Source organism: Trichosurus vulpecula, chromosome 3 (genome assembly GCF_011100635.1).
Source record: "Trichosurus vulpecula isolate mTriVul1 chromosome 3, mTriVul1.pri, whole genome shotgun sequence".
Lineage (NCBI taxonomy): Eukaryota > Metazoa > Chordata > Mammalia > Diprotodontia > Phalangeridae > Trichosurus > Trichosurus vulpecula.
In genome coordinates, this window is record NC_050575.1 from 36,546,553 (window position 1) to 36,573,963 (window position 27,411).

General features: G+C 36.4%; 1 protein-coding gene across 1 annotated transcript in view; it reads left to right on the top strand.

The window, feature by feature from the left end:
* Positions 1–27,183, top strand: part of FBXO33 (F-box protein 33) — a 30,118-nt gene extending 2,935 nt beyond the window's left edge. Inside the window, exons 2-4 of the mRNA XM_036751732.1 lie at positions 16,236–16,346; positions 21,099–21,784; positions 23,849–27,183. Of these exons, the coding sequence (XP_036607627.1) occupies positions 16,236–16,346; positions 21,099–21,784; positions 23,849–24,120 (1,069 nt within the window). The 3' untranslated portion in view covers positions 24,121–27,183. The remainder of the gene's footprint in view (positions 1–16,235; positions 16,347–21,098; positions 21,785–23,848) is intronic.
* Positions 27,184–27,411: the final 228 nt, after the last annotated feature.

Sequence of the window (27,411 nt, forward strand, 5' to 3'; positions counted from 1 at the left end):
CTTCTCTCCCTTCCCCCAATGAAAAAGAAAACAAAAATGATGATAAACTTCTAATCCCATCTCTTTCCCCTTTTTTTTTGAGTAGCTTGGGAAATGGAAAGGCCATACCCATGTCCCACTATCAGATAGCCTCATCTTTCATACAGATGTGTACCCCATTAGTTCTGCACAGGTTTCAATATCACCTATTGAATTTTGGTGTAGAGCTGATCTCATCTGCTTCTTACTTTCCTGCTAGGTTACTTTTATTTTTAAAATGTAATGCATGTAGGCATTGTTTTCTACTAGTAGTATTGAGAGATTTTTAAAAATAAATTTAAATGGGCAGAGTGAAATACATCTCATACCAAAATTTTTAATTCTTTATTTTTAAAGTGTGGATCAAAAACTACCAAAATGTAGGAAAGATTTTTGTATTTAAGTTTTACTCTTTGAAAGTATCATGAAATATTATTCACTCTATTAATAATGAACTTTATTGGCAGATATGGTTTAAAGTAAGCTGTTTACTTTGGTGTTTATATTATTTAATCACTTGAAATACCAATACTGACTTCACATCAGCTAAAGAACCAAAATATATTATGTCTTAGAACTTCTCTTAATAAAATCTTTGTTTTGGTTTTTAAACAGGAAGTAAAATTCATACAGAATTCTTTACACTTGGGTTAGTTTTATGACATTTTAAAATAGATCACTGACCCAGTGTAAAGACCCCCCCAAAAAAGGGAAAAATAGATCAGATTATAAACTTTGAACTTTCAAGGATTTCAGCTGAACTCCATATACAACCCAGACTGTTACTTTGTTTTGTGCTAGTTATTTTCATCCCTTAGGGGCAAAGTGTAACTTCAAGGACACTTCTTCCCAAAGGATAATTTACTTTTTTGGCTTTATTTCTGGTTTTCAGACAGACAGTGCCTGACTTATCCTGTTTATACTTAGTTAAATAAATGTCTTAATTGAATTGAACATCCTTACCTCTGTATACTTGGCCAGCTAAAGGAGTGGGGCATGGGAATCTGGGCCCTACTGGTCCACCAGAAATATATATCCCAAGTTGCTGGGTTCCTTTTTTCATCATGTGGAAGTTAGGAATTTCCTTCTGGTTGAATAGCAAGGATTGAAATATAGTACTTTTTCAGCTATGTTATAGATTAACTTGCATGGGAATCTACCATTTAGAAGGGCATTGAGGTACAGTTGAAACATAATTGGACAGAGATACAGAAGATTTGGAGTTAGGTCTCCAAATGCTTTTCGTAAACTCTACTTGGATTTTTTTGTGTCATTTATAGAGAGAATAATAAAATGGTGCCCAGTAAAATTCTCCACAGGATAGCCTTCCTTGTTATCAGATTGTTGCCTTTATTAAGACCATATGGTGTGTTTTAAGAACATTTCATCTTGTGTTCCTTCTTAGTAGAAGTTAAGATTAAGAGTTATTTCTGACTGGTTTTATTAAATCTGACAAAGCATAGCTGGTAAAGTGGAGAGACCAGAGAGCCTTTTACCTCATATCATTTTCTCTATAATATGATTGAATCCAAAAAACCTTCAAGGGTTATTTTTTTTTAAGGTTTCATAAACTAGGAAAGGAAAAACGTTTTTTTTCATTTGGGATTTCCATTTGAAATTGTAAGTCATACTATCTTCATATTAAGTGTTTATTTTACTGAATGATTTTTCTTCACTATTGTGTGTCCAAAAATCAGTGTTTTGTTATTTCAGTACTTTCTTTAAAGAAATCTGTTTAAGGATTAAATGTCTTGGAGGAATAAGGACTGACCTATCCACCCAAAAAGGAAGGTGTTACCTAGGAAAGAGAGGTTAATAACTCCCAACAGTGAAGACTCTATGGATATAATCAATTAAAATTGATAAACCCATTATTTTCCTTCAAGGTAGCGTTAAGGAGATCCTTGTATAGGGGGAAGAAGGATCTCTCGAAATCCACTTTCTGACAGCTTCTGTTTTAGAGGGTTCAGACGTGGTACCGGTCTGCTACCGGAGACGAGGAAGTAGTTCAAGAATGATGGGCAAATACATAGTTGTTGAACTGTATATATGAATGATTTTACATATATACACATTTGGGTCTAAATGGTAGCCACTAGGGGAAGGGGTGGAGGGAAGGAAGAAAGAGTTATATAACTTTTATATTTGAAAGGAATAGGGGCAGCTAGGTAGAGCACCGGCCCTGGAGTCAGGAGGACCTAAGTTCAATTTCCGCCTCAGACACTTGACACACTTACTAGATGTGTGACCTTGGGCAAATCACTTAACTCTAATTGCCCTACGCTCCCCCCTCCAAAAATAAATAAAAGGAATAGCAAGTTGTACATAGTAGATTTGCAGTTTCATGGGTAATCTTTTTTATTCTGTTACGGAAATGTTAGTTTTATTTAAGTTCAGAATAAAATAAATATGGATATGGGGGAAAAAGAATAATACTTTGAATATAATATGGGGGTGGAATTTACTGAAAGATCATCAGTTTATATGTAATGTTAATAAACAATTACTTTTCCTGAGTAGCAACTGAATTTAAGTTGAGAGTTCTCTTGGGCTTTAGTTAAAAGCAAAATTAGATAATTTTGCTATTAACTGAATAATGAATATATTGTTTAATACAGTTGGTGGTATAATCCCATTAAGTCCAACACAAAAAATATAAGTTAAAAAATTTATATCTCAACTCTTTACATTTCATTGGGTTTTCACCCATACAGCCATCCAAGTGAGATTTTAATGTTATTTTAAATGTGTCTCTCTATTCATATGTGTATACATATATATTTAAATTTTAAAATCTCACATAAGAATTTCTGCTTAGACCTAACCTATGGATCTAGGGAGTTGATTCTTTTTCTTCAAGAAAGTAACCAAACCAAGAAAAAAAACGGAGGGGGGACTTTTATTTTAGCTAAGGCCAGTAAGGAATATTATTTTAGGCCAACAAAAATTCTGCTGACATTACTGTTAGTGACTGAAATACCAGGTATCACTACTAAAGGCTGAGTGGACTTAAAACACATTTAATACTTAGATAAACATTGACATTAATTTCCTAATGATTGTTGTTCAGTCATGTCTGACTCGTCACCCCATCTGTGGTTTTTTGGCAGATATTGGAGTGGTTTGCCATTTTCTTCCCCAGCTCATTTTACAAATGAGAAAACTGAGGCAAACAGGGTTACATGACTTGCCCAGGGTCTGAGGCCAGATTCTAACTCAGGAAGGTGAGTCTTTCTGACTCAAGGCTTTATCCGGTGTCCCACCTGGCTGCTCCTTTCCTAGTAATAATTTGGCCTAAAAGAGTTTTAAACACTATATTTCAGCTTATATCCTTCCAGAATAGAAAAGTAATGGGAAACCTTTCCCAACCCCTCTTAATTCTCTTGCCTTTCCTCATTTATTTCCCATTTATCCTCTATATAATTGAGTCAAGGGATGGCCCCTTTAATAATAAAAAAAAAATCAAACCGAGAAGGGAGGACCTTCAGGGTTGCTGGCCAGAAGAGAAACAGTTACTTATTTACATTCACTCTGAGCCAGGAGGGCCTATTCACTCAATGGGCATGGCCTCCAAGAGAGAACTTGAAAAAAGACCTTAGCTTTAAAGCCAAGGTTTCCCACTATATCCTGGGCTATCATGTCTCTAGTTGTCCTGATCAATATCTGGCCACTGGTCCCAGATGACTCTGGAGGAGAAAGCGAGGCTGGCGACTTTGCACCACCCTCCCTCACTCAGATCAGTTCAATTGCAAGTTATGTCATCATCTCCCTGATGTCAGGGTCCTCTCCAAGAAAGAAGGACAAACCACAACAATCCTGTATATAGCTTGCTTTGTTTATATTTGTTTGTTGTCTCCTGATTAGATTGTAAACTCCTTGTGGGCAGACTATTTTTGCCCCTTTGTAATCCTGACACCCTAGCACAATGCTTAGGTCCTAGTAGGTACTGAATGCGTTTGATTTCACTTTATAGTTGATATCACATTTCTTGCCTTCTCAATGGGTAGGGGAGGGATGGGGAGAATAAAAAGAAAAGTAATGCCTTATGTACCCTATAAATTCTTGAGGTAAATTTAAAGTTTTTTGAAATATTAAATATTTTATTCCCTGTCTACTTCAACCACCCACCGGTAGGGACCTCCTCTGTCTTCAGGATTTCAAACTTTGAGATTATTTTCTTTGACCTGCTATCCTTTTGTCTATGCAACTCCCCCTGAACCTGTTCTTAGCCTTTTCAAGATTCCTACTTTGTTATGCAAATTTTTAATGCTATGATCATTTGGTATTGCCCATTCTAGTGATTTACATATGTCAGCAATTCCTTGCTGAATTGTAAAGCTCCATGAAGTCTTAATCTTTTTTAATCACCTCATTCTTTACATAATAGTTATTTAATGTTGAAATTTAAATATATTGAAATCATATCTCTACCTTATTTATTAGCACTTAGCTCCATTAAAGCTAGAGGTGAAGTTATTAGAATTGAAATACTTCAACATTTCTTTCAGATCTTCAAAAGTCTCTTCAGAGGCTTATCACCTTATCCATCCTTCCTTTCTGGAGAAAGAAGTGGTTTTCATCCTTGCCAAGGCTAATACTTTGATCTTCACCTTCAGTTCAGTCCTTGCTTACTTCCTTTGTGACCCTCATATATCACTTAACTATCTTCATGCTCTCCCTTTATACTAGGGTCTTCCTCCTCTAGCAATAAACAGGCTCATAGAGTATAGGTCCTAATGCTGTACCTGTAAACATACTTACTCAGGTCTCATTTCCCCCAACCCTAAGCACCCTCCCATCTTTTTCTTCCTTTTCACTGTCAAATTTCCAGAAAAAAGTAGCCTATAAAAAATAGCTCCCTATAGTTAACACCCACTCAGCTCTTTGCAATCTGGCTTCAGTTTCTGCCCCAAAATTGAAACTGTTCTTTTAATCACCTCATCCCTTAATGATTTTTTTTAGCCCTTATCTTGCTTGACTTCTTTGCAACATTTGATGCTTTTGATCACCCTAATCTTCCTAATACTGTCATCTTCCATAGCATGTATTTACATAGTATTCCTCTTTCTCCTCTCTTTCATTGCCTCTTCTTCCTTCTTCCATTCTCTTTAATTTAGACATTCTTTAAGGTCTTTTCCTTGGCATTCTCACCTCAATATTCTCTTAGTAATATCTAATTGACATCCAAAACTTCAAATCTATGTCTTCTGTCCTGAACATTTTCTGAGCTTTAGAGGCACATTTCCAACAATCCCCTGAAATACTCACCTGGGTATCAGGCTTGATATATTCAGACCAAACTTTTAATGTCATCTGTGTTTTCTGTTAGTGGCATAAATATTCTTCCTGTTACCTAAGCTCAAAATCTTGGAGTTATCTTGACTTCCTCTTTTAACCCATCTCTTGCCTGCTATGTCCAGTGAGTTACCAAGTCCTTTGTTAATTCCGCTTCTCTCTCATATTTGCTTCTTCTCTGTTCTCACTGCTTCTATCTTAGTTTAGTTTCCTGCCTGATCTGGTGCAGTATTTCCCTTGACTGGTCTCTCATCTCGCTTATTTCTCTCCAATTTATCTGGTAAACTACAAGATTAATCTTCCTAATTAAACTGCTTATGACATCATTTCCCCCGCTCAGAAAACTTTTAGCAGCTCCCCATTGCATGAAGACTGCTAGACTTCTTATATTGGCATTTTAAGCCCTCTCCAACCTCCTGACTCTAATCTACCGTTTCTGTTTTGACACACCTTCCCTTCACATATCTCAAAATCAAGTCAGAGAGGAATGTTTGCATTTTTGCTGGAACATGTCTCGCTTTCTTGCCTCATTCTTTCCCTGATCATTCCCAGATTGTCATTCCTATTTGTCTCACCCATCCTTCAGGATCCAGATCAAATACCATCTTTTCTTTCTTTTTTCGAAGATAAAAAGTTTAATTTAGCATCGGTCAGCTAATGGGCAGTTGCCAGATGGATAGGAATGGACAAGAGTCAATAAATATTAAGCCAGGCACTGTGCTAAGTGCTGAGGATAAAAATATGAAAAAAGATAGTCCCTGTCCTCAGGGAACTTACAGTCTGATGGGGGGAGAGGCACAGAGAACAACAACAAAAGGCAGCTGAAAGAAAAAAAAGAAGGGGAGGTACCTAGAGGCATGGTGAAGTCAGTCAGAACTATCCCAAAGTGGTGCAGCAGTGAGAAAGGTATCTTACGCTGAAGTCTCTTTAAATGAGGGTTTTGAGTTCATGGCCCCACCCTCTAATCAGAGATGAGGTATAGTACCAAGACTGATGAAATCTTATAGGATGATGAGGTTATCCAAACAATTAATGAGCTTCCTGGGGCATGCTGGAAAAGTCAGTCAGAGAAGGGACACACACACACACACACACATACACACACTTTCTTTTAAATAGCCAGTGAATACCCATTTGTGTGTGTACTTTTTCCTTTGACCACCTCTTCTTTTCTGTATAGATTTCTACTTGTGCATCCTAATTTTATGAAATTTCTGCTAACTTTCCTTCTACTCCCCTGCAGTGTATTCATCTTCCCTCAACGTAATAGCACCACTGCAGGGCCTTGGGATTAGATTCTCTCTATGACCCTGATGATAGGTTTCAGGAGAGACATATATATTATCTCCCCATATTTGAATATAAAAAATTTATCCTTGTTTAGTCCCTTGTTGTTTTTCATCTGGGTTTACCTTTTGTTTCTTTTGACTCCTGTGTTTGAACTTCAGAGTTGTTATACAGCTCTGATCTTTTCATCAGGAATACTTAGAAGTTCTCTATTTCATTAAAGGTCCATTTTTTCCCCTGTAGCATTGTACTCAGTTTTGCTTCTTTCTGGCTGCATGAAATATTTTTTCTTTGACCTAGAAGCTGTGGATTTTTGACTATCATACACATGGGAGTTTTCATTCGAAGGTTTTTCTGGAGGTGACCAGCGGATTCTTTCTATTTCTGCTTTATCCTCTGATTCTAGAAGATCCAGACAGTTTTCTTTTAAGATTTCTTGAAATATGATGTCTAAGGTTTTTTTTTTTTTTTTTTTTTTTTTTTTTTTTTGGTCGTGTCCTTCAGTTAGTCCAATGATTCTTAAACTATTTCTCCTTAATCTGTTTTCCAGGTCACTTCTTTTTACTATGAGATCTTACATTTTCTTACATATTTTTTTTCACTCTTGACCCTCATAGCTTATCTGCTTCCCTTCCTTCAGTATAAGAACATGATTCTTCTTTATCTCTTGTATTTCTGGCACAGTACCTCATATCTTTAAGAAACTCAGTAAATTTTTGTTTAATAGAATAGTGCTTTAACTCTATTTCTTTGAAGCATTTTGGAGCCTCCAGAATGAAAAGAAATTTACCAAATTTATTGTCACATTCATAGGGCCTTCCTAATTCTAAACCTTGAGACAGAATGAAGAAAAGGCTCTTTGGAGGCTATTTTTTTGGGAATAGGCAAATTGGAATATTTAAGATTAAAGACTTTAAGATGTCAGCATTTAGACTTTGACAGTTTTTATGATTTACCGTACTCCTTCCTGAAAGCAGCTGAAGTTAACCAGTTTTATTCCATACTAACAAATAACTGATAGCAACTAAACCCAGATGGAAGTCTTATTCTAAAAAGATAAGAAATTGCATTGAATTTAATTCATATGTTTAAATAGATATCTTTTTAAATAGCTGTAGTTAAAAGATAAATGCAAATCAGATTGTTAAAGAAGATGGCTTTAATTTTTTAAAGGATTTTAATTTTGTAGAGAATGGTGTTTTAGAGGGTATGACAAAACATGGCATCTTAAAATTTGTGATTTTTGAAATTCAGCCAAATATATTTTGATGTTATCAGGGTCTTAAGTAGGTTAGATTTTTCAAAAAAGGGATTTAAACATATAAACATTGATATAGTTAATATGTAATTTTTCCAGTGAGGAGGGAAAATGAGATTTGTGGGCAGAAATCAATGAGGCTGCACAGGGAACTCACCAACCAACTTAGACTTTTGAAAGAAATGTAAAAATGGATGGCAGCAAGGCAAGGTACAAGAAGATGAATATAAGAATATGGCACAGAATTGTAAAAATGGTGTTAGGAATGCTAATGAGGTGAGGAATTTAGGGGCAATAAAAAGGGTTTTTTAAGATATATTGCAAGAAAAAAGGATTAAAGATTTGTTGAACAACTGTTCAACTCTGATTTTGTTTAAGCTTCTTTGCAAAAGAGAATAAATAACCTTTGCATTGAAACTGACAGAATGAAAATGACTTAATGTGTTTGATAATCAAAATAAATAAGAAGACCATAGGAAACACTCAGCTGCCCTAGATGACATGCCACCTGGTCCAGATGAACTCTACATCCTTGGATCCCAAAAGAATTTGGAGGTGTGATTGCTGAGACACTCAGTGATATTTGAAAGATCATGGAAAAGAGGAGAGGTACCACAAGATTAGAGAAGGGAAAATGTTGACCCTTATTTTCAAAAAAGGAAATAGTCTGCAAACCATAGGCCCTTTAGTTTGACTTTGATCCCTGAGAAAATTCTAGGACGGATCATTAAAGCAATGGTTACTAAACTACAAGAAAGGGAAGCTACGATTACAAAAAGCCAGCAGGGGTTTATGAAGAACTAGTCATGGCAGACTGACCTCATTTCCTTTTTGTGGTAAGATGAATAAACTAGTAGACGAGGGGGAAGCTATGGATATGGCTTACCTAAATTTAGCAAAGCTTTTGATAACGTATTTCATACTATTCTTATGGAGATGATGGAGAGATTAGATGATAACATAACCATATGGATTCATAAGTAATTGGATAGTATTGTTAATGATTCATTGTCTGGGTGACAGGAAGTCTCCAGTAGATCTCTTCCTAGGGATTTGTGGTTGGCCTTTTTATCAGTGACTTAGATAAAGGCCTATATAGTCTATCAAAGCCCAAATGGGGTTGCAAAGACTAAGACACAATTGAATCAACACCAAAAGGAAAGAGGTAAATTTTTGTTTCATATATCAGGAAAAGCTTCCTAATTAGAGCTATCCATAAGTGGAACGGCCTATCTCTCCTCTATGTCTTTTAAAGCTTTTCATAGCTTGGCCCCTTCCTACCTTTCCAGTCTTCTTTGACATTAATACCTTCCTCATACTTTAAGAACCAGTGTCTATGGCAGCCTCCTTGTCGTCGCTCACAAAAGATAGTCTGTCTCCCCACTTGTGCATTGACACTGCCTGTCCCCGTGTCTGGAATTTTCTCCCTCCTCATTTCTGCCTCTTGCCTTCCCTGGCTTTCTTAATCTCAACTAAAATCCCACCTTTTGCAGGAAGTCTTTCCAGGTCTTACTAATGTTAGTGCTTCCTTCTGAGATTATTTTTAATTTATCCTGTCTGTACATTATTTGTACGTGGTTGGTTGAATCTTGTCTCTTCTCATTGGATTGTCAGCTTTTTGAGGGTGGGGGCTGTTTTTGCCTTGTAATATCCCCTCACTTAATACAGTGCCTGAGTAGTAGTACATATTTGATGGATGATTCTTGGCTTGAGAGATAGTGTTACCTTACTTTTGAGGCCTTCCGAGCACATGCTAGATCACCAGTTCTCAGGTATGTCATTTTGGGATTAACTTTTAATTTTTGCTTTATGTACAAACTTATTTTTTTGAAAATGGTATCTTTGCCCACTAATCCCTTTTTTTTTTCTTTTTGCCATCAAAGACATGCATTGAAAGTAACTTCTTTCACTGTTTTAGTGCCCTAGTTTCCCTTTTAGGATCTCTCTTTAGGAGCAAACCTACTTACTCAATTTCAGCAATTCTAGGGACAGACATTCAAAGTGATAAGCCATCTCTAAGAGCTCATTATATCCCCTAATGGATTATAAATGCCAGGGGAGTTGGTGTGATTTCTTATTAGTTCTCCCATAGCACCTTGCTTTTTACATAGTAGGTAGTAGACCCTCAATAGATCTTGAATGGTTGACTTCTTAAATTCTTTGTGGGCACCATTCCTAGAATGATAGCCTATCAACTACTGTTTAGAAGTCTGTAATTTATCACACCTTTGGATTTGTCACCAAGTTATAGTGTAGCAAAATTATCTTAGAAATAAAATACCACTAATTTGTAGGGCTTTTTTTTAATGGAGGGAAGTCTTTTTGGTCAATATAGTGGTTTTACAAGATACATTTTGTTTTACTAGACATTTTGCAGCTAAGAACATGTAGTGGTTTTCTATTTTGGTGGATCCATGCTTCTTATCACTATGGTTAGTGCTCTCTTCAGCGCTTCTCATTGTGTAAAATCATGTTTAATTCTTATCCATGTCTTTCTCTAAATGTTTAATGGCGTAATCCCTCCAGTACACCAAAGGGTTCACTTTATCTGCATGATTGCAAGTTGTTTTACAAAATGATCATAATGATTCACAGCTCCATTAATCATGCACTGGTATTCCTATCTTCCTACAGCCCCTTCAACCCTGATTTCCTATCTTTAGTCATCCTTCCAATTTGTGGGGTATGAGGTGAAAAGTCTTTGTTTTTATATTAATGATCTTAAAGTTCTTTCATATTTATTAGTAGTTTGCAGTTCTTTTGAGAATTGTACATATCCTTTGACCACCTATCTATTGAGAATTAGGTCGTGTGTGTGTGTGTATCAGTTGTTTATATATCTTGGATACCAGACTGTTGTCAGCTAATCAGTTTCTTGCCTTGATCCTCACTCATGTTATGCCCACTAACTTTAGATGTCCCCTGATACTTGGTCCTGAGCCCTCTTACATTCTCTTTCTACATTCTCTCACTTGGTGATCTCATCAAGCTCCCGTGGGTTCAATTATCATCTCTGTGCAGATGGTTCCCAGACCTATTTATCCGGCCCTAGTCTCACTTACTATCTATTGGACATTTTTAACTTGATACCCTTACAGGGATCTCAAACACAACATTTCCAAAGCAGAGCTTATTATTTAGGTGGGATAGTGGACAGAACTAGACTAGTCAGGATGACCTGAGTTTGAATCCTGCCTCAGACATTTACTAGCTCTGTGACCCTGGGCAAATCACTTAACTTCTGTTTGCCTCCATTTGTAAGATGGAGATAAGGAATAGCACCTACCTTCCCCAGTTGAGATCTTTCTAAAGCACTTTGCAGAACTTAAATTGCCATTTAAAAGTACCGTACAATTTTGCTACATATTCTGTAAAATTGCCGTATAAAATTACTTATTTCCTTTCTTTCAGACATCTATTATTGCTGTGAGGGAAGCACCATCCTAATGATCCAGATTTGCAATTTTGGTATCATCCTTTTTTTCTCTCATTCTAACATATCTAGTCATTTGCCAACTCTTGTAATTTCTTTCTTTAAATCTTGTGCATATATTCTCTTATTTCTACTCACACAGCCACCATACCGGTTCAGACTCTTGCCCACCTTTCCCTTAGATTATTGCAACAGTCTCCTAATTAGTCTGCCTGCTGCAAATCTTTCTCCACTCCTTTCTCTCCTTCAAATTGCTGCCAGAGACTTTCCTAAATTGCAGGTGTGACCCCTTTCCCAGTAAACACCATTGGCTCCCCCTCACCTCTAGAATCAAATATAAGCACCTGTTTAGCATTTAAAGTGATCCATAAACTGGCCCCTTCTCATCTTTCTAACCTTTTAAACACTTGACACACTTAGTAGCAGTGTGACCTTGGGCAAGTCACTTAACCCCAATTGCCCTGTCTTCCCCCCTCCCATAAAAAAAGTGACTTGTTATGACTTAGCTTTTTCTCAATCATAATTCAATCTGGCACATTCTCTAGATCTTTATTGAAGAGATATAGGGGGAGAGCTAGCTTCTATTGCTTCCTCTCACTCTACCATCTTAGCTCTGCCCCTCCTCCCTATACTATTTCACTTGGTGATCTCATCCTCTCTCTATGCTAATGATTCTCAAATCTATTTATCCAGCCCTAACCTCTCTGATAATCTGCAGTTTCACATTTCCAGTTGCCTGTTATTGGACATCTCAAACTGAATGTTCTGTAGACTTCCTAAACTCAGCTTGTCCAAAACTAAGCTCATGATCTCTCCTCTCCCACAAACCCTCTGTCCTTCCAATCTTCCCTGTTATTGTCAAGGTCAGGGCACCTCTGTCCTCCCAGTCACCCAGACTCACAACCTAGTTTTCAGCTTGGACTCCTCACTCTCTCTCACCTCCCCAGTCCAATATCCAATCTGTTTTCAGGGTGTTGATTTCACCTTTCGCAACATCTCTCATATTTTTCTCTTCTCTGATACCACCACAGCCCTGGTGCAGGCCCTCATCTCCTTATACCCAGACTAGACTATTGTAGTAGCCTACTTCAAGTCTCTCCCACTCAGGCTTTCATGCTTTACTCAGATGCCAATGTGATTTTCCTAAAGTGCAGGTCTTAACCATGTCACCCCCTATTCAATAAACTGCAGTAGCTCCCTGTCGCCTCTCAATAAAAATCCTCTGTTTGATATGCAGAGCTTTTCATAACTTAGCCGTGTCCTCCTCTTCCCCCTCCACCTACTTCACCTTCCTAGACCGTTCCCCTCATTCTCTTTGAGCCATTGACACTGACGTCCTTGGTATGGCATGAACAAGATACTCCCATTTTTCAGCTCTGGACATTTTCACTTGCTGACTCCCATGCCTGGAATGCTCTCCCTCCTCATCTGTATTTTTCAACTATTTTTAATTTGTAACACACCAAGAAGATATTCCTTACTTTCTTCACCCATTTCATCCAGCCACATTTCTCCCCAGCCCATCTTTGTCTTCTAGTCTAAAACACCCTCCTTTCTTTTTCAGACATGGTTACTACCTTCTTCACCTTGCTGATCAAAAAATTGCGAGGAATGAGGAAACCCAGGTTAGCACAACACTAACAAAGATAGTAATACTATAATATACTTTTTAGTAGTAAAAGTTTTCCCCATATAATATGGGAAAAGTATGAAGAGGGGTTAGGGAGAGCAAAGAACATTTTTATTAATTCCCCTAAGTTATATCTGGATAAGACCTTCCTTTCTATCAAGATATCAGGTGTGAACAAGGAACCATTTGCCTCACTGGACACAAATAGATTGCATATATACATATGTACACATACACATAACAGATTAAGAATGTCCATTTGCTAATATGACCAAACAGAATCAGACCTAATGATGGATGAAGCACAAAACCTTTTGTGCATATAATTCTCTTACTCAAAAAAAACTTTTAGTGGATCCCTTTTGGGTCTAAAATTTTCAGCTTAGTTTTTTTTTTTAATGAGGACAATAAAATCAGCTACTAGTTTTCTGAAAAGAAATGTCAGTTAACTTTGCCCAAATAAAAAGAGCTCCATCGCAATTCCTAATTCTAGCCACTCATAAAGGGTACTAAATAAGAGTGTGCAGATGGTATAATTCATCAAAACTCCTAGAAAAACAACTTTAGAAAACATTTCTGAGTCAATGGTATCATTTTAGAAAAGCATATTTGTTGAGTATTTTCCATTTGTAAGCTATTAAAGGATAGAGATGCTGACACAGGGCCCTTTAAAGTATGACTTCTTTGATTCATTTTATAGTTTCTGGTATGTGATTTCTCTGACCCTTATAGAGTGTGTGTGTGTGTGTGTGTGTGTGTGTGTGTGTGTGTGTGTGTGTTTGGTTTTAAGAGTTTGGTGGTTGCAAGTGCCATCTGCACTCTGGGGAATGTAATTGAATCAGTCTTGCTTACTATAGGGCATATACATTTATATCAATAATTAAAGCCTGTTTGCCCTTGTTAGGGTCTTTGTATATTGGAAACTTATTTCTATTCCATTGTATAATCCAAAATAGCATCACTATGTAGAATCATGAGGGTAGGAGAAAAAACTATAAGCACATCCTAAAACCATCCTTCTGGCTCTCTTGAATACCCTGAAAAGATTCATGCCCAAAGCAATTGGCTGTCAGTGTTGTTTCTTTTCCTTTCATCCCTAAAACTAGCTAACTTCATGCCAGTCTGGGTCCAGTCAACCCTATAGAATTTACAAGGATGCTGAAAGACAAATCCTGCCAGCAGAGGTTGAGATACACCATTCCTTCCCACTCCACCTATCTCCTGGCGTGGCTTTCCTGCAGGGTTAGGACAGAAAACACTTCCATCAATTCCTCCCCTAGGTCTCTTTGCCTGAACTTAGAGGAAACCTTTCTGAGACTGCACCCAAATGATATCAATAACTATGTTGAACCCATTCAGCAATGATTAAGAGGCTTCCACCAGTTCATACCCTACCTATCCTAGTGATCTCAAACCCCTAGCTGTCGTTATACAAACTCCATCCTAGGAGTGGAAGGGTTCTTTGTGTCACTGAGTCATAGAGTAAGTGGAGAGGAATAGGAAGGTAAGGTATAAGAAGACTACAAAGGTAGGAGGGGCCAGGTTATAAAGGACTTTGAACACCAGAGGATTTTGTATTTGATCTTGGAGGTAATAGGAAGCCACTGGAATTTTTTTAACAGGGGATGACATGGTCATACCTGTGATTTTCTTTTTTTAAAGGAAGATCAGTTCGATATCTAAGTGGAGGATGGACTGGAGTAAAGAGAATCATGAAGCAGGAATGCCAACCAGCAGACTATTGCAGTAGTCCTAGTCATGGGGTGATTGATAGATTGATAGATATCACACAATACATCTTCACATCTTGTGAAGGTAGAAATGACAGGACTTGCTTGGCAATAGATTGGATATGTGCAGTGAGTAAGAGTGAGGAATTGAGTTTGACATCTGTGTTTTTTAGCCTTAAGGTCAAATAGAGATTTGGAAGTTGGGGGAAGGGGAGTTCAGTTTTGGACATGTTGAGTTTAAGATGTCTACTGATGACCATTTTGAGATACGTTGTATGTAATTGGAGCTTTGGACCTGAAAAAATCATGAGTCAGGAAAGAAGTTAGGGCTGGATAAAAAGATACGAGAATCATCAGCATACAGATGATAATTCAATCCATAGGAGCTGATGAGATTACCAAGAGAAATAGTCTAGAGGAAGAAAAGAAATGGAAAGCTGGAAAACCGTCTTTGGAGCTGCCACACCACAGCTTCCCATCTCCATCTCCATAATATATAGTAAAGAATATCTCTTAATAAAAAAAAATTGGACACCTAAATTTGGGTGAGGGATTCCTTTTTCACCTCTCTAGTTTACCACATAATCACTTATTTGGAAAGGCATTGCTCCCAAGTGAAGGAACTGAAGTGGGTAGTAGGAAGTGATCAAATATCCTCATTTTTTTTTATCTCCTTGAATCCTCAGAGACCTTATTTCCTTGTCCAATTTAAATACATGTCATACATGTTCTTATAATAACACTTTAAATATTTTCAGCACTCAGCCTTTGGAAATTGGGGGGAAGTGGGTTAGAAGGGAGGAAGGAGCAAGAAGTTGTCAAGGAAATTGAACAAATATGAATTGAACAGAGCTCTCCAAGTGCTAGTGGAAGCTGAAAATTTAACATGTTATCCTTTTACATTTCAAATTACAGCTATTAATAATTGCAACAGCAAACCTTAAATTTCATTTTTATTTTTCAAAAAAAGTCTTATGAACAAATCACCACATACTCCATGTGTATATAACAATTAGGAATATAACAAGCACTTTTGAGGAAAAAAAAGGGATGTTGTGGAAAAGTTATGGTGCTGCACTGTCCGATATAACTTCAGATATCAACACTCCTTCTGGAATAGTTTTGATAGTTTTTTTTTTCATTTATAATCTTGGTATAGAGTGTTTGGGGAGATTAGAGTTTGGTTGCTTTTAAATATTTTAAAAGACTTTTTTTCATTTTATCAAAATGAATTTTTTTTCTACATTTTCCAGTATTCCATGGAAAGTGATAAGCATACTTTGGTAGTTTGTAAAACTTAAGGTAGGTGAAACAGAACACCTCATCCATTAGTCTTTCTAATATAACGTTGAAACAAAATCAGAATGATTTGTGACTGAAATTATAGGAAAAGGCAAGATTCTTATCATCTGTAATATTAGAATCCTCAAACCTAATTTTTCTCTTTAGGAAACTATCTGTTCTGGTCTTCTAGACAGTGAATTTTTTTTTTCCTCTTGTCCTAAGAAAATGAACTGAAGGATCTAGATTGTAAAAATTCCTATGTTGAAAAAATTCAGATTATAATTTTTTTTTTCTTTGTAGGAATCTCCAGAAGTTTAGTCTTTTTGGAGACATAAGTATTCTGCAACAGCAAGGAAGTTTATCAAATATATACCTCAGCAAGGTGGACCCAGATGGCAAAAAAGTTAAGCAGTAAGTTAAACAATTTAATTCAATATTTATTAAGTATCTACTGGGTATAAAACACTGCTTGTAGAGAGATTCAAAGTTTAGATAAGGCACTGTCCTTTGACCTTACGGAGCTGCCTGCATGATATGAGATAGGATGCATCTACAAATAATTACCATACACAATGTACATAAGAGTCAAGGAAAATGTTATGTGCTGTATGAAGGGGGGAAGCCAGTAGGGGGTGAGAACATTAATGCCGCCCTGGAGTGGGTTCTTAAAGGATAGATAGAAATTCAGTAATGTGCCAGCACAGTGCCTGGCACATAGTAGATGCTTAATAAATGCTTGCTGACTGACTTGAACAAGTTGGGGAAAGGAAGCATTTAAAATAGATATTGGAAAGTATGAACAGTGGCATGGAGGCAGGAAAGTTAAGTTCACTTGTCAGGAATGCTGAATATTACAGTTATGCAAGAATGAACAGCTGGAAAATGTAGAATAGAAGAGGTGATGATAAAGTCTAAAAGATTGATAATGCATTTAGGTGGATTCAAAACTAGTCGATTGTCCAGACCCAAGGAGTTGTCATTAATCAATGGATGTAAACTTGGAGGGGGATCTCTATTGGCATACCTCTGGGATCAATCCCTGTACTCCTCAGCATTTTTATCAATGACTTGAATGAAGTCATAGAAGGTATGCTTATCAGATTTGCGGATTGCAGAATTCTGGGAGAGATTGAATGACAGGATCATTAAGATTCCAAAAAGAACTCAATCAACAGCTTAGCATGATCAGCTGAAATTTAATAGGAGTAAATGAATGTTGTATTCTTGGGTACAAAAAAAAATCTAGCCTCATCTGATGTTACTAATAATGTCAGCACTTAGGCTAACCTAATTGTTGGTTAGGGAAGCTTATAAATTCCTTATCCTTATTCTTAGCATTGTTATCTGGAAGAGGATGGTTTTCGTAGGAAATAGCAATAATTTACATTTCACAGTCACCTTCTGACATACGTGATTCACATTAACTCCTGTTTTACTGAGAAAGAAACTAAGAATCAGAAAGGTGAATTACCTAGGATCACATGGAACTGTGCTGGAACTAACAATTAAACCCAGGCCTTCTAACTCTTAAGACTAATACTGTTTCTACACTGTGGTGCCTCTCTTCCAATTTCAACAAGCATTTGTTAAACAGTTATGCATAGCACTCTTAAGTGCTGGGGAAGATTGTATGAGATATGGTTCCTTGCTCTCATGGAGGTTATAATCTAGGTATACAATTATAAAGCAGATGGGTCAGATAAATCTTGTTTGATTTATTACTCTCTGCATGTATAACCAAATAATTTTAAATGTAAGCAGTGTTAAACATTGCTGTGGCAGAATCTGTAACTGAAATTCTTAGCATAAGTTGGAAATATATTTCTGAGCAACAAAATTCTTGAGAACAATATTTGCATAAGCAAAAAATCCTGAGCTATTTATGTTGGTCATACATTATTTGTAAATATAAAAATCTGAGTTTTTTACCTTTTTTTGTCTTCCTTTCCCCATCATACTATTCTTTAGAAAATGGAGCATATTGATTATGGAAATCGTTTCTTTTTATCACAGTTGAACTATGTATTAGCCAGTGAAAAATACAAACTGTGGGTCTCAAAACTTGGCCATTGAAAGGCTGAAGTTTGTTGCATTTCTACCGCCAACAGAGCTAAGGTAGAATAGAACATGTTGATACTAGTTGTTTAATAATTTAGTCATGTTATAGCCACTGGTTTTTGTGTGCAAAAAAGTAACCAATCCATTTAAACATAAGAACTAACCTTGTTGTAGTGAGTCAATTTTGTTTGGCCTATTAAATTTCTTAATTTCTCAATTTCTCTTTGAATATTGATTTCTTTTCATCCCTACCAGTCACAAATCGAACACTGTCTGTCCATTGTAAAAGACAGACATTTTGTTCTTCAGGAATATACTTGTTTGTTTTTCTTCTCCTTTCTACATTGACCAAAAAAATGCCTGTAGTAACTGACCCATCACTTTTACAACTGTGTATAAAGATCACTTCCCAGTTTTTCAGTATGCAGAATAATTGTGGCCTAAGGGCAGAGAACAAATGCATCTTTTGTAAATACCCATTATGTGTCACTGGTATGACCACATTCATTCCTCCATGCTTGTGGTAAGAGAGGCAGAAAATAAGAGAATTAGAATCTGAGTTTAATCTTTTTATTTCAGGTTCTTCTTGTCCTCACAAAAATTCAGTGGTCCTAACTATCATGGCACAGTGTCCAGTTATTTCATTTCTGATTGTTTCCTCCTGGCCCCTTTTATTTAAACTGCAAAAAGTTTATCACAGCATCTAGAGCCAAAAAACTTTGCACTCTGGGAAGGAGTCAGGGAGGCAAAGAGAATGAGTAGATAATATTATTAGAAAGAAAGATTGAGTGTAAACCTTTCACAAAATATAACAGTTCATTTCTCTAATGGCAACCTGCCTAGCAACCAGCTGACTTACCTGAAAAGGAACAAAAAGAAATTCTTAAATAGAATACCCCAAAATAGATGTCACAGAGTTCATGTACTAATAGAGCCTTATTTCCTTTCACACAGTTAGAGCTGTAAGGGACCGTGATAATCACATAATCCAACCTACTGTTTTTCTAGATGAGAGGAGACTTGAGGCCCAGAGAGGTTTAATTCATTCAAGTAGCACGTAGTAGAGCTAGGTGTCAAGCACAGATCCTCTCCAAACCCGTTGTTCTTTTATACCAGAGCCATTTCAGAGCAAGTTTTTTCTTTGACATTCATTCAACAGACATTTATTGAGTCCCTAGTAGGTTCAAACAAAATTCAGTTAGTAAGCATTTATTAAGGGCCTGCAAATATATGGACAACAACAAGAAATGATAATTGACAGGATGATACGGGAGAACTTTGAAAAGCAGACAGTAGAATTCAAAAAGTGTAAGAGTCAGGGTATTTAGTATAGGGACAAATAGCCATATGTCTTTCAGTAGCCCCTGAGGACATCACTGAATTACAATGCAGCATAACAATTATTGCTTATAATAATGACCCTGAGTCACTAAGAAAGGACTGATGTACTTTGTGCTCTATGGAAAGAGACAGCAGACTTGATGTCAGAACTGAGTTCAATTATCAGCCCTGACACGTAGCATCTGTTTGACCATAGACAAGTAGTATGAAATGAGGGAGTTGGACTAGATGACTTTAGTGCCGTACACCTCCAACATTCTTTTTAGTCTAATGTTTGTTTTCGATATAGGACAGATAGAAGGTGTACGTGATACATTTTAGAAAGATTTCAGCTCAACAGCTGACATAAAACGTTTGGACATTTGAAGTAATCATCAGTTATCTGGAAAATTTACTTGTATGAAACATCTGCCTCATTTTCTAATAGTGATGGATAAAGTGGCCCTATATGTAAAAGATCTTTCCATTATCAGGTGTTATGAACTAGTATGTTGGCCCAGAATGTGCTTTGGGAAAGTCTTATAAGAACTCCCATAAGGAGTTTTTTAAAAATTGAAGATACTTCTATGGTACATAAGCTTTCAAAATAGGATAGTGTAGTATTATTAAGTTATTAAATGTAATTTCTCAAAATTTATATTTTTTAGAATAGAGTATAAATTTTTGAATTTCCTAGTTTCTTTCTACTATTAAATACAGTTTTAGGGCAAAAGGAAAAATAAGCTTGATTTTTTACTTTATTTAAATTATTTCTGCATGCCATTTAGGAAAAAAGGAAGAGAATCTGAATAGAATAGATAATGTAAACCAAATTAAAGCACTCACAATATCAGTTTTAAATCTTCACATTAAAAAAGGCCATGACATGTTATGGACGTGGTCCAGTAGGATAAAAACAGTGCTTCATTTTGTGTTGTATGCCTAACTAAGTATTACATTTGAGAGATTCTTGGGAAAAATAAAAAGGTTTATTCTTTTCCTCCATCTTACATGGCAATTTCCTAGCAGAAGAGTTGTAATGGTCAGCATATGCCATGCAACTTTAAAAGCAAAACTGACTAGGCATGATAGTACACACTTGCAATCCCAGCTGAGCAGGTTGAGACTGGCAGATCTCTTGAGCTCAGGCATTCTGAGTGGGCTATGCCAATTGAGTATCCACACTAAGTTTTGGCATCAATTTGAACTCCTGGGGGCCACTAGGTTGCCTAAGGAGGGGTGAAGTGAATTGGTAGGGTCAGTGCTCCTATGCCAATCAGTAGTGGGATTGGGTCCATGAGTAGCACCCTCCACTTCCAGGCCAGGCAGATGAAGAGACACTTTTTTTAAGGGGGGTAAAAAAGTAAAAGCTCCTTGAGTTTACTGAGTAATTTTGTCTATTTTGTTAGCCTTTACACAAATGATACTATCAAAATTATTATTTATTTTTCAGGCTGCTCTCCCCTGTACCAGTAGAATGAATAAAATTGCTCTTTTCCACTATACTGGTATAAAATGTTACTTTCTCAGGGTGAGTTTCCAAATGTCTGTTTCCAAATCATTTCCAAATACAGTATACTGCATCTTAATCATTAATCTTCCATATAGAGGTTAACAATGGATTGTAGTAACATCACTTAAATGTTGAATAGATGTTCATTACCTAAACAAGAAAAAATGGATCTCAACCTTGCATACTGTTTGGCAACTGTTTTCTAGAAAAGCAGTGTTTAGGGGATTAGTCAAGTGTTAATGGAATTATTGTGGTTTATGTTTTCCTTACAGAATTCAGCAGCTGTTTGAAGAAATATTGGGTAATAGCAGGCAACTGAAATGGCTGTCTTGTGGGTTTATGTTGGAAATAGTAACCCCCACATCCCTGTCATCTCTCTCAAACCCTATTGCCAACACCATGGAACACCTGAGTTTACTGGATAACAACATCACTGGTAACACCACTCTTATCACCGCAGTTGAATTGGAGCGCTTTGTGAATCTGCGCTCGCTCGCCTTGGATTTCTGTGATTTTACAGCTGACGTGGCAAGAGTCTTGGCTGACAACAACCATGTGCCTTTGCATCGACTGTCTCTCATAGTTCATAACATTTCTCTGATGAACAAGTCTCTGGACAACATGCCAGAAGATGAAAATTGGAAGGCCCTAACGCGAAACAGCCCTAGCCTTCGGGTTTATATAATGGCTTTTGATATCAAGAGTGATGATATGCTTAAGATTCTTAAACCCAGTATACCACTAGAGAGGATTCACTTTGATAGCTACATCACTTGTGTATCAGGGGCTGTTGTTGACCTTATATCCAGGCAGTATGACAAGTTCCTCACTCATTTTATATTAATGAATGATGTGATAGATACATCTGGCTTTCCAGATCTTAGTGACAACAGGAATGAAGATCCTTTGGTTTTATTAGCATGGAGGTGCACAAGGCTCTCACTTTTGGCAGTTCATGGTAGGTATTCCTTTGCAGCAGTGACTGTCTGGCTATGAAATGAAAAGATCCATTTTATTACCCTTGGAAAATGTCCTACCGCTAAATGACTATTATTGTTGATCTTTACATTGTCAAATGTAGAATAATATTTTAAGAATCTCGAAGGGAATTTCTGCTTCTTACTTGCCTACAGTTTCATACTCCTGTCAGCCTAATAATGGTTTTGCCAGCCTTGCTTATATAATTTTCCATTTGGTCAAGTCTCATGACAAAGTGATATTCAGAATTGTAGCCCTTTTAAAAGAGAGATATATTACTTTCAAATTAAAAATGCTTTCACTATATCAAGGAGTATATAAGGCAGAAAATTTTTAAGCAAGTATCTTGTCATGATGATAATAATATATTTTCATTTAGAGTTTCTATTTTTGTAATCCTGAAGACTAGCCCTGGTATAATTCGTATGTTGCTTTGGTGGTAGATACATACCAATGTAGATAATTGGCAGTTTTGCACACAATTTTGGGGGAATTTGTGAATTACATTGGTTCCACCATTGTTTATCAACAAGATGGTGGTAGTTCTTTCCTAATTTTCTTGGTCTTTATAACTTTTACTCTTGTTTCCCCACCAGTTCACTTAAAATCAAAGTAAATTGAGAGATTCAGGTTGTAGAGATTATACAATATTCCCTGAGGCCCTACAAAATCAGGGCTTAGGAGTCAGTGAACTGAGCCATGAGCACACAAGCCACAAACTTATTATAATCTTACCTGCAAACAGATTCCTTTAAAAACTGACAAATTGCATAAAGGAAGAGAGAATTTATCTGCCTTATCTTTTAGTAAAAGCAACATATTTACCGTGTCAGAAGAGGTGATGACCAACTGATGTTTTTTTTTTCCCCTAATGCCAACTGTCTTCGTTTGAAAAGACACTTTCAATTAAATTGTCAGAAGCACATTTGCTTCATCTTCAATAGTTACAGAATAATTATGTAAGACTAAAAAAAGTCTTTGAACATTATGAACCTCTCTTTCTATGCAGTTGTGTTGCATTAAACATTTTTCTTGAATTTTTGTCTTGGAATTTGGCAGGTGTCATCAAAGAATACAACCAAAAACGTACCAAGTGGTAGCCAAAATGGGAGTTTGGATACCCAGAAATAAAGTAAATGCTGTGTATAATTAACAACATATACTTTTATGATAGTATTCAATAATTACCCAATAATCAATTTCATAAGACATTCTTTACTATTTGAGGAATTTTATCCCTTAAAACGTGTTGCCATTCCTGTAGATCAAAATTATGAGATGAGACTGAAAAATTTAACATGATTTTTAAAAATAAGTTAGTTAAATTTCTAAGGTTTTTTTTTTAGTTCGTAGTTAATTTTAAAACTTTGAAAAACATTCACTAGACCCACACTTTCCTAAGGCATATTTTATAGAACTTTATAAAAGCATTGGATTTAGAGAGTAATTAAGCTAGAAGTGAACCTGCCCATTTCTTCATGATTTGTCTAGTCTAGAATTGGTAAGTATGCCAGATGTCATGCAGACTCTTCACCTCTGTAGCCCCTTCTCTGAAAATTGTTGGTTACCTCTTATCCCCACTCCATGAAAGTTGTTGCCACTAATCTAAGAAAAGAGATTGCCAGTTTTAAAGCCGCATGTTTAGGTTTCCTGATCCCTCATCTGTTTTTTTTTCCCCCTAAAGAAACATCCAGAAACCATAAACTTAATTCAGTAACCTGTTTTAGTGAGAGAGTAGACTCTTCCCCCATTAATTCAGTTTCTTAAGCACTTACTATCAACAATCATGGTATTTTCATATTCTTTCATTAGGTCTAAAGGAAACCTTATTTGTTTTCATATAAGATCATTTTGTTACGTCTTGGCAGGCAACAACATGCCAGTTCCTTTTGCCTTTCTTTTAAATGTATTCAAGAAACTGGTATGTGTCATGTAATTTTAAAGGTTCTCAGAAGAAGTTGAGCAAAGAGGTGGAAACCACATTATTGAGTAGACATAATGAAAAGGAAGGAAATCACGATGCTTTTTCGCTTGTGTTTTTAAGGTTACACAGTGTGGGCTCACAACCTCATTGCCATTGCTCGTCTTCGTGGCTCTGACCTTAAAGTGCTTGAAGTCACCGAGGAAAGCATTGATTTTGATCAAGGTGAACTGGCTGATCAGGACGTGGATCCCGTGCATAACCTTATTGAGCAGGTATCGCTAGGCCTGGGCCGACCTTGGCATGCTGTTATGGACATCGAATCTCTCAGTGTCTTCACTGAACCAAATCGTCATTTTTATAGAGAAATGCAAAGCTTCAGCGAAGGCGTCTAACTTTTTTTTTTTATTTACAATTCCTGTGGTTACATATGCAAGTAGGGTCTTATTATGTTTTTCAGTAGTGTGAATTAACCCCTTTGTGCTGTGTTTAATCAGTATTAGCTATATAGAATTATATATGTATATTCTACTTCTTGATCAAAGAACGTAGTCGGGTATTGGTTTAGAAGTTGAAAGTGGCAATATGTAGGGCTTTCACGGTTAATGAACTTGTACACAAAACCTTCAAAGAGATACAACCGAGGGTTGTCTGAGGTTGCTGGCTAACTTTGTTTTTCACTGAATGACTGCATTTTCATTTTTTTTTTCTCTTGTAAGTTAGAGTTCTGTGCTCTGGAGCCAAATTTTTTTATACACATATAGATCTATCCATAGCCTGGCATGTTTGTATGTAATTCATTGTAGTCATGCATTCTGATAGCGTGTCATTGATTTGTTTTGAAATTTAAAGGGGAGGAAAAGAATTTGATCCTAAATGAGTTCCCCTTAACAGAAAAGCAAAGGCTTTATTAGTTTGCATCACATGTAATGGTTGATGTTGGCCATTGCCGTTCTCAGCTTTGTGATGTGAAACAATAAGCTAAACACCAATTTGTCCTTTAAAAAAAGTTACCTGCACAAACACGAAACCCAAATCATTGGATTTTTTTTTTCTTTGCTCTTTTTGGTATGGTTTAATTTTGCTCTTCATCCAATTACATTGTTCATTTAAGGTAAAAGTTAGCTTTTAGCCCAGATTTCAAATAATAGATGGAAAGGAATATACAATCCACGGTCAGAAACTCTTTAAAGGAAAAATCACAACAGATATATAAATACATATGCTTGCAAACAAACATTGGTCGTGAAATCCCTCACAAGTCACTGGATTTTTCTCTGTCAGCGCCTGTGTCAGCTGCCAAAGAATAGATTTAAAAACGAAGAAGTGCCCACATGCTGGCAGGGGTGGGCCAATTTGGCCAGCCAGATACTGCTAGATTGTAATATATAAGGTCGAATTTCGACCTGTGGTACACAGCTGTGCTGTGGCTCAGTCAGCAACCTCAGAACTCTTAAACATGCACCTGTTTCACTGTGAAGAGTGAATGTAAAGTAAGGAAAGGAAAAACTAAAGCTTGTTCTATCACAGGTATGAGCTGCTATGATGCATGAAGAACATTCCATGAAGTATGTTTTAAAATCTTGTTATATCTGAGAGGCTTTAAAAGCCGATTTAACTGTTTCAGGGCAACCGCGGTACAGACGTGGTCTCTGTGAGACTTCCACCTGACCCAAGTTTTAAGTGGTACGAATGTTGTGCATTTAATGTTAAAGGACAGTCTGCAATAATAAAGTAAGTAGCCAACGTGGGTGCCCAGCAGTGCTGAGACCTGGCTGCTCTATTGTAAGCTTTGGAAAACACAATTTATGCAACAGATGTCCAGATATGATTCTATTTATGGAAAATTTATATGTGTTTTGCAAATAGTTTTACCATCTTATATTAAAATGACCTTTTGACAGGTGTGCGCTGTTTTGTCTCCAGTGAGCACATACCATGCGGATTTTATATGTACATCAGTAGAGTGAATCCACTGGCACAGTGTGTGTATATGCCAGATGTGGTGAGATTTTATCTGATAAATGTGATCAAATTAAAAATAACTCCTGACAGAAACTGTAAGGAAACCAGCTGAATGTTTGACCTGATGACTGATGTTGTATGGTTTATGTTAAATGTATATTCTTTTAAGTAATGAATAAAGCATTAAAAATTGATCATTGTAAAACATTTTATTGTATCAGCATGAGAACTTTTAGTGTTAAATTGCAACAAAACTCCATAAATTGTGTATAATCCTCTGTTAGCTCTCATTGTATTCTGATGCAACAAAGCTCAAATTCTAAATTTTATCATAAATGGTCTTTCTGTTAGGCTGGTTATTTTTGTAAGTTAAAATTTTTTAAAAAATCAAACTTTTGCAAAAATTCCAAGATTAAATGCAAAAGATTAGACTGCTTATTAGCACAAACCCTAGTGTATTATGCATTTGATATGCCTTATGGATACAATAAAACTTCAATTGTAGATTACAGTAATCTTGAGTTTTAGAAATTCTTGCACCTATGGCATATGCTAGGATTCAAAAACAGTGCGCTTCAGAGGAATGTGTAGTGTTCTTATCAGTGTCCCACTATTAGATAGATCATAAACACCAATATTGCTTCAGTTTGACATTTTATGTTGGTGGTTGGAATGACAAGAAAGGCATTCATGGTAACTTCAGTGTCTCTAAGAAAAACTCTTGACAAATATAAATAGTTGTCACGACTGTTAGTACTTATCTGTTTTCAGAACACAGCTAACTTTATTTAATAAAATGGGGTGGGTGGATGGGTGTTTGTAAAATGTGTGGGTCTCAAATACTAAAAATAGTCACTAGAATTAAGAAAGACATTTGGAAGAAATCTCAGGATAAAAATGCTATTCAGCTGTGTTCAAATTCTTCAACAGTGTAGTCTTAATAGCACCCACATTGATGGATCACATAAATAAGTTCTTACAGTTTGGGATCATCTTTAAATAAATGTATTGAATATTTAAATTCTAAATAATTTTATATCAAGGTAAAATGAGAAATGAAAACCTCTTCAGGTCTTAGAACACTAATCTTCTGAAATTACAGCTCTTCTTACTATGGTATTTAAAGAATACTTTATTCTTAGACTTTAGAATCTCTGTATGTTTTTATTCTCTTCCTCCAAACCTTTGTGATTAAGGAAGATGGAGAAATGCCTATATGCTTTACATTTGATGAGCAAATGCAAAGATTTAACTTGCTCAGTGAATCAGTTTGTGCTAGACCAATAACTTGCTTCTTTCCCCTTAAAATGCTGGTTCTTAGCTTCACTGTGGGTGAGTCAAAAGAAACTTAACACCAAATATGAAAATGATACAGACTTCGATCAGATTGTTGGATGTAGAATAAGATGAAAAGAAAGCGGGCGTTATGGATGTTAATGTTCTACTATTCTCTGTAAGCAAAACAGTAATAAACAGAACTGATGGCACTATGAGCCATACCGTCCCTGGATTCACAATTATGGTAGTGGTGGTTGTTGAGTCGTTTCGGTCGTGTCAAACTCTTCGTGACCCCATTTGGGGTTTTCTTGGCAAAGATACTGGAGTGCTTGCCATTGCCTTCTCTAGATCATTTTACAGATGAGGAAACTGAGGCAAACAGGGTTAAGTGACTTGCACAGGGTGCCAAAGCTAGTAAATGTCTGAGGCCAGATTTGAACTCA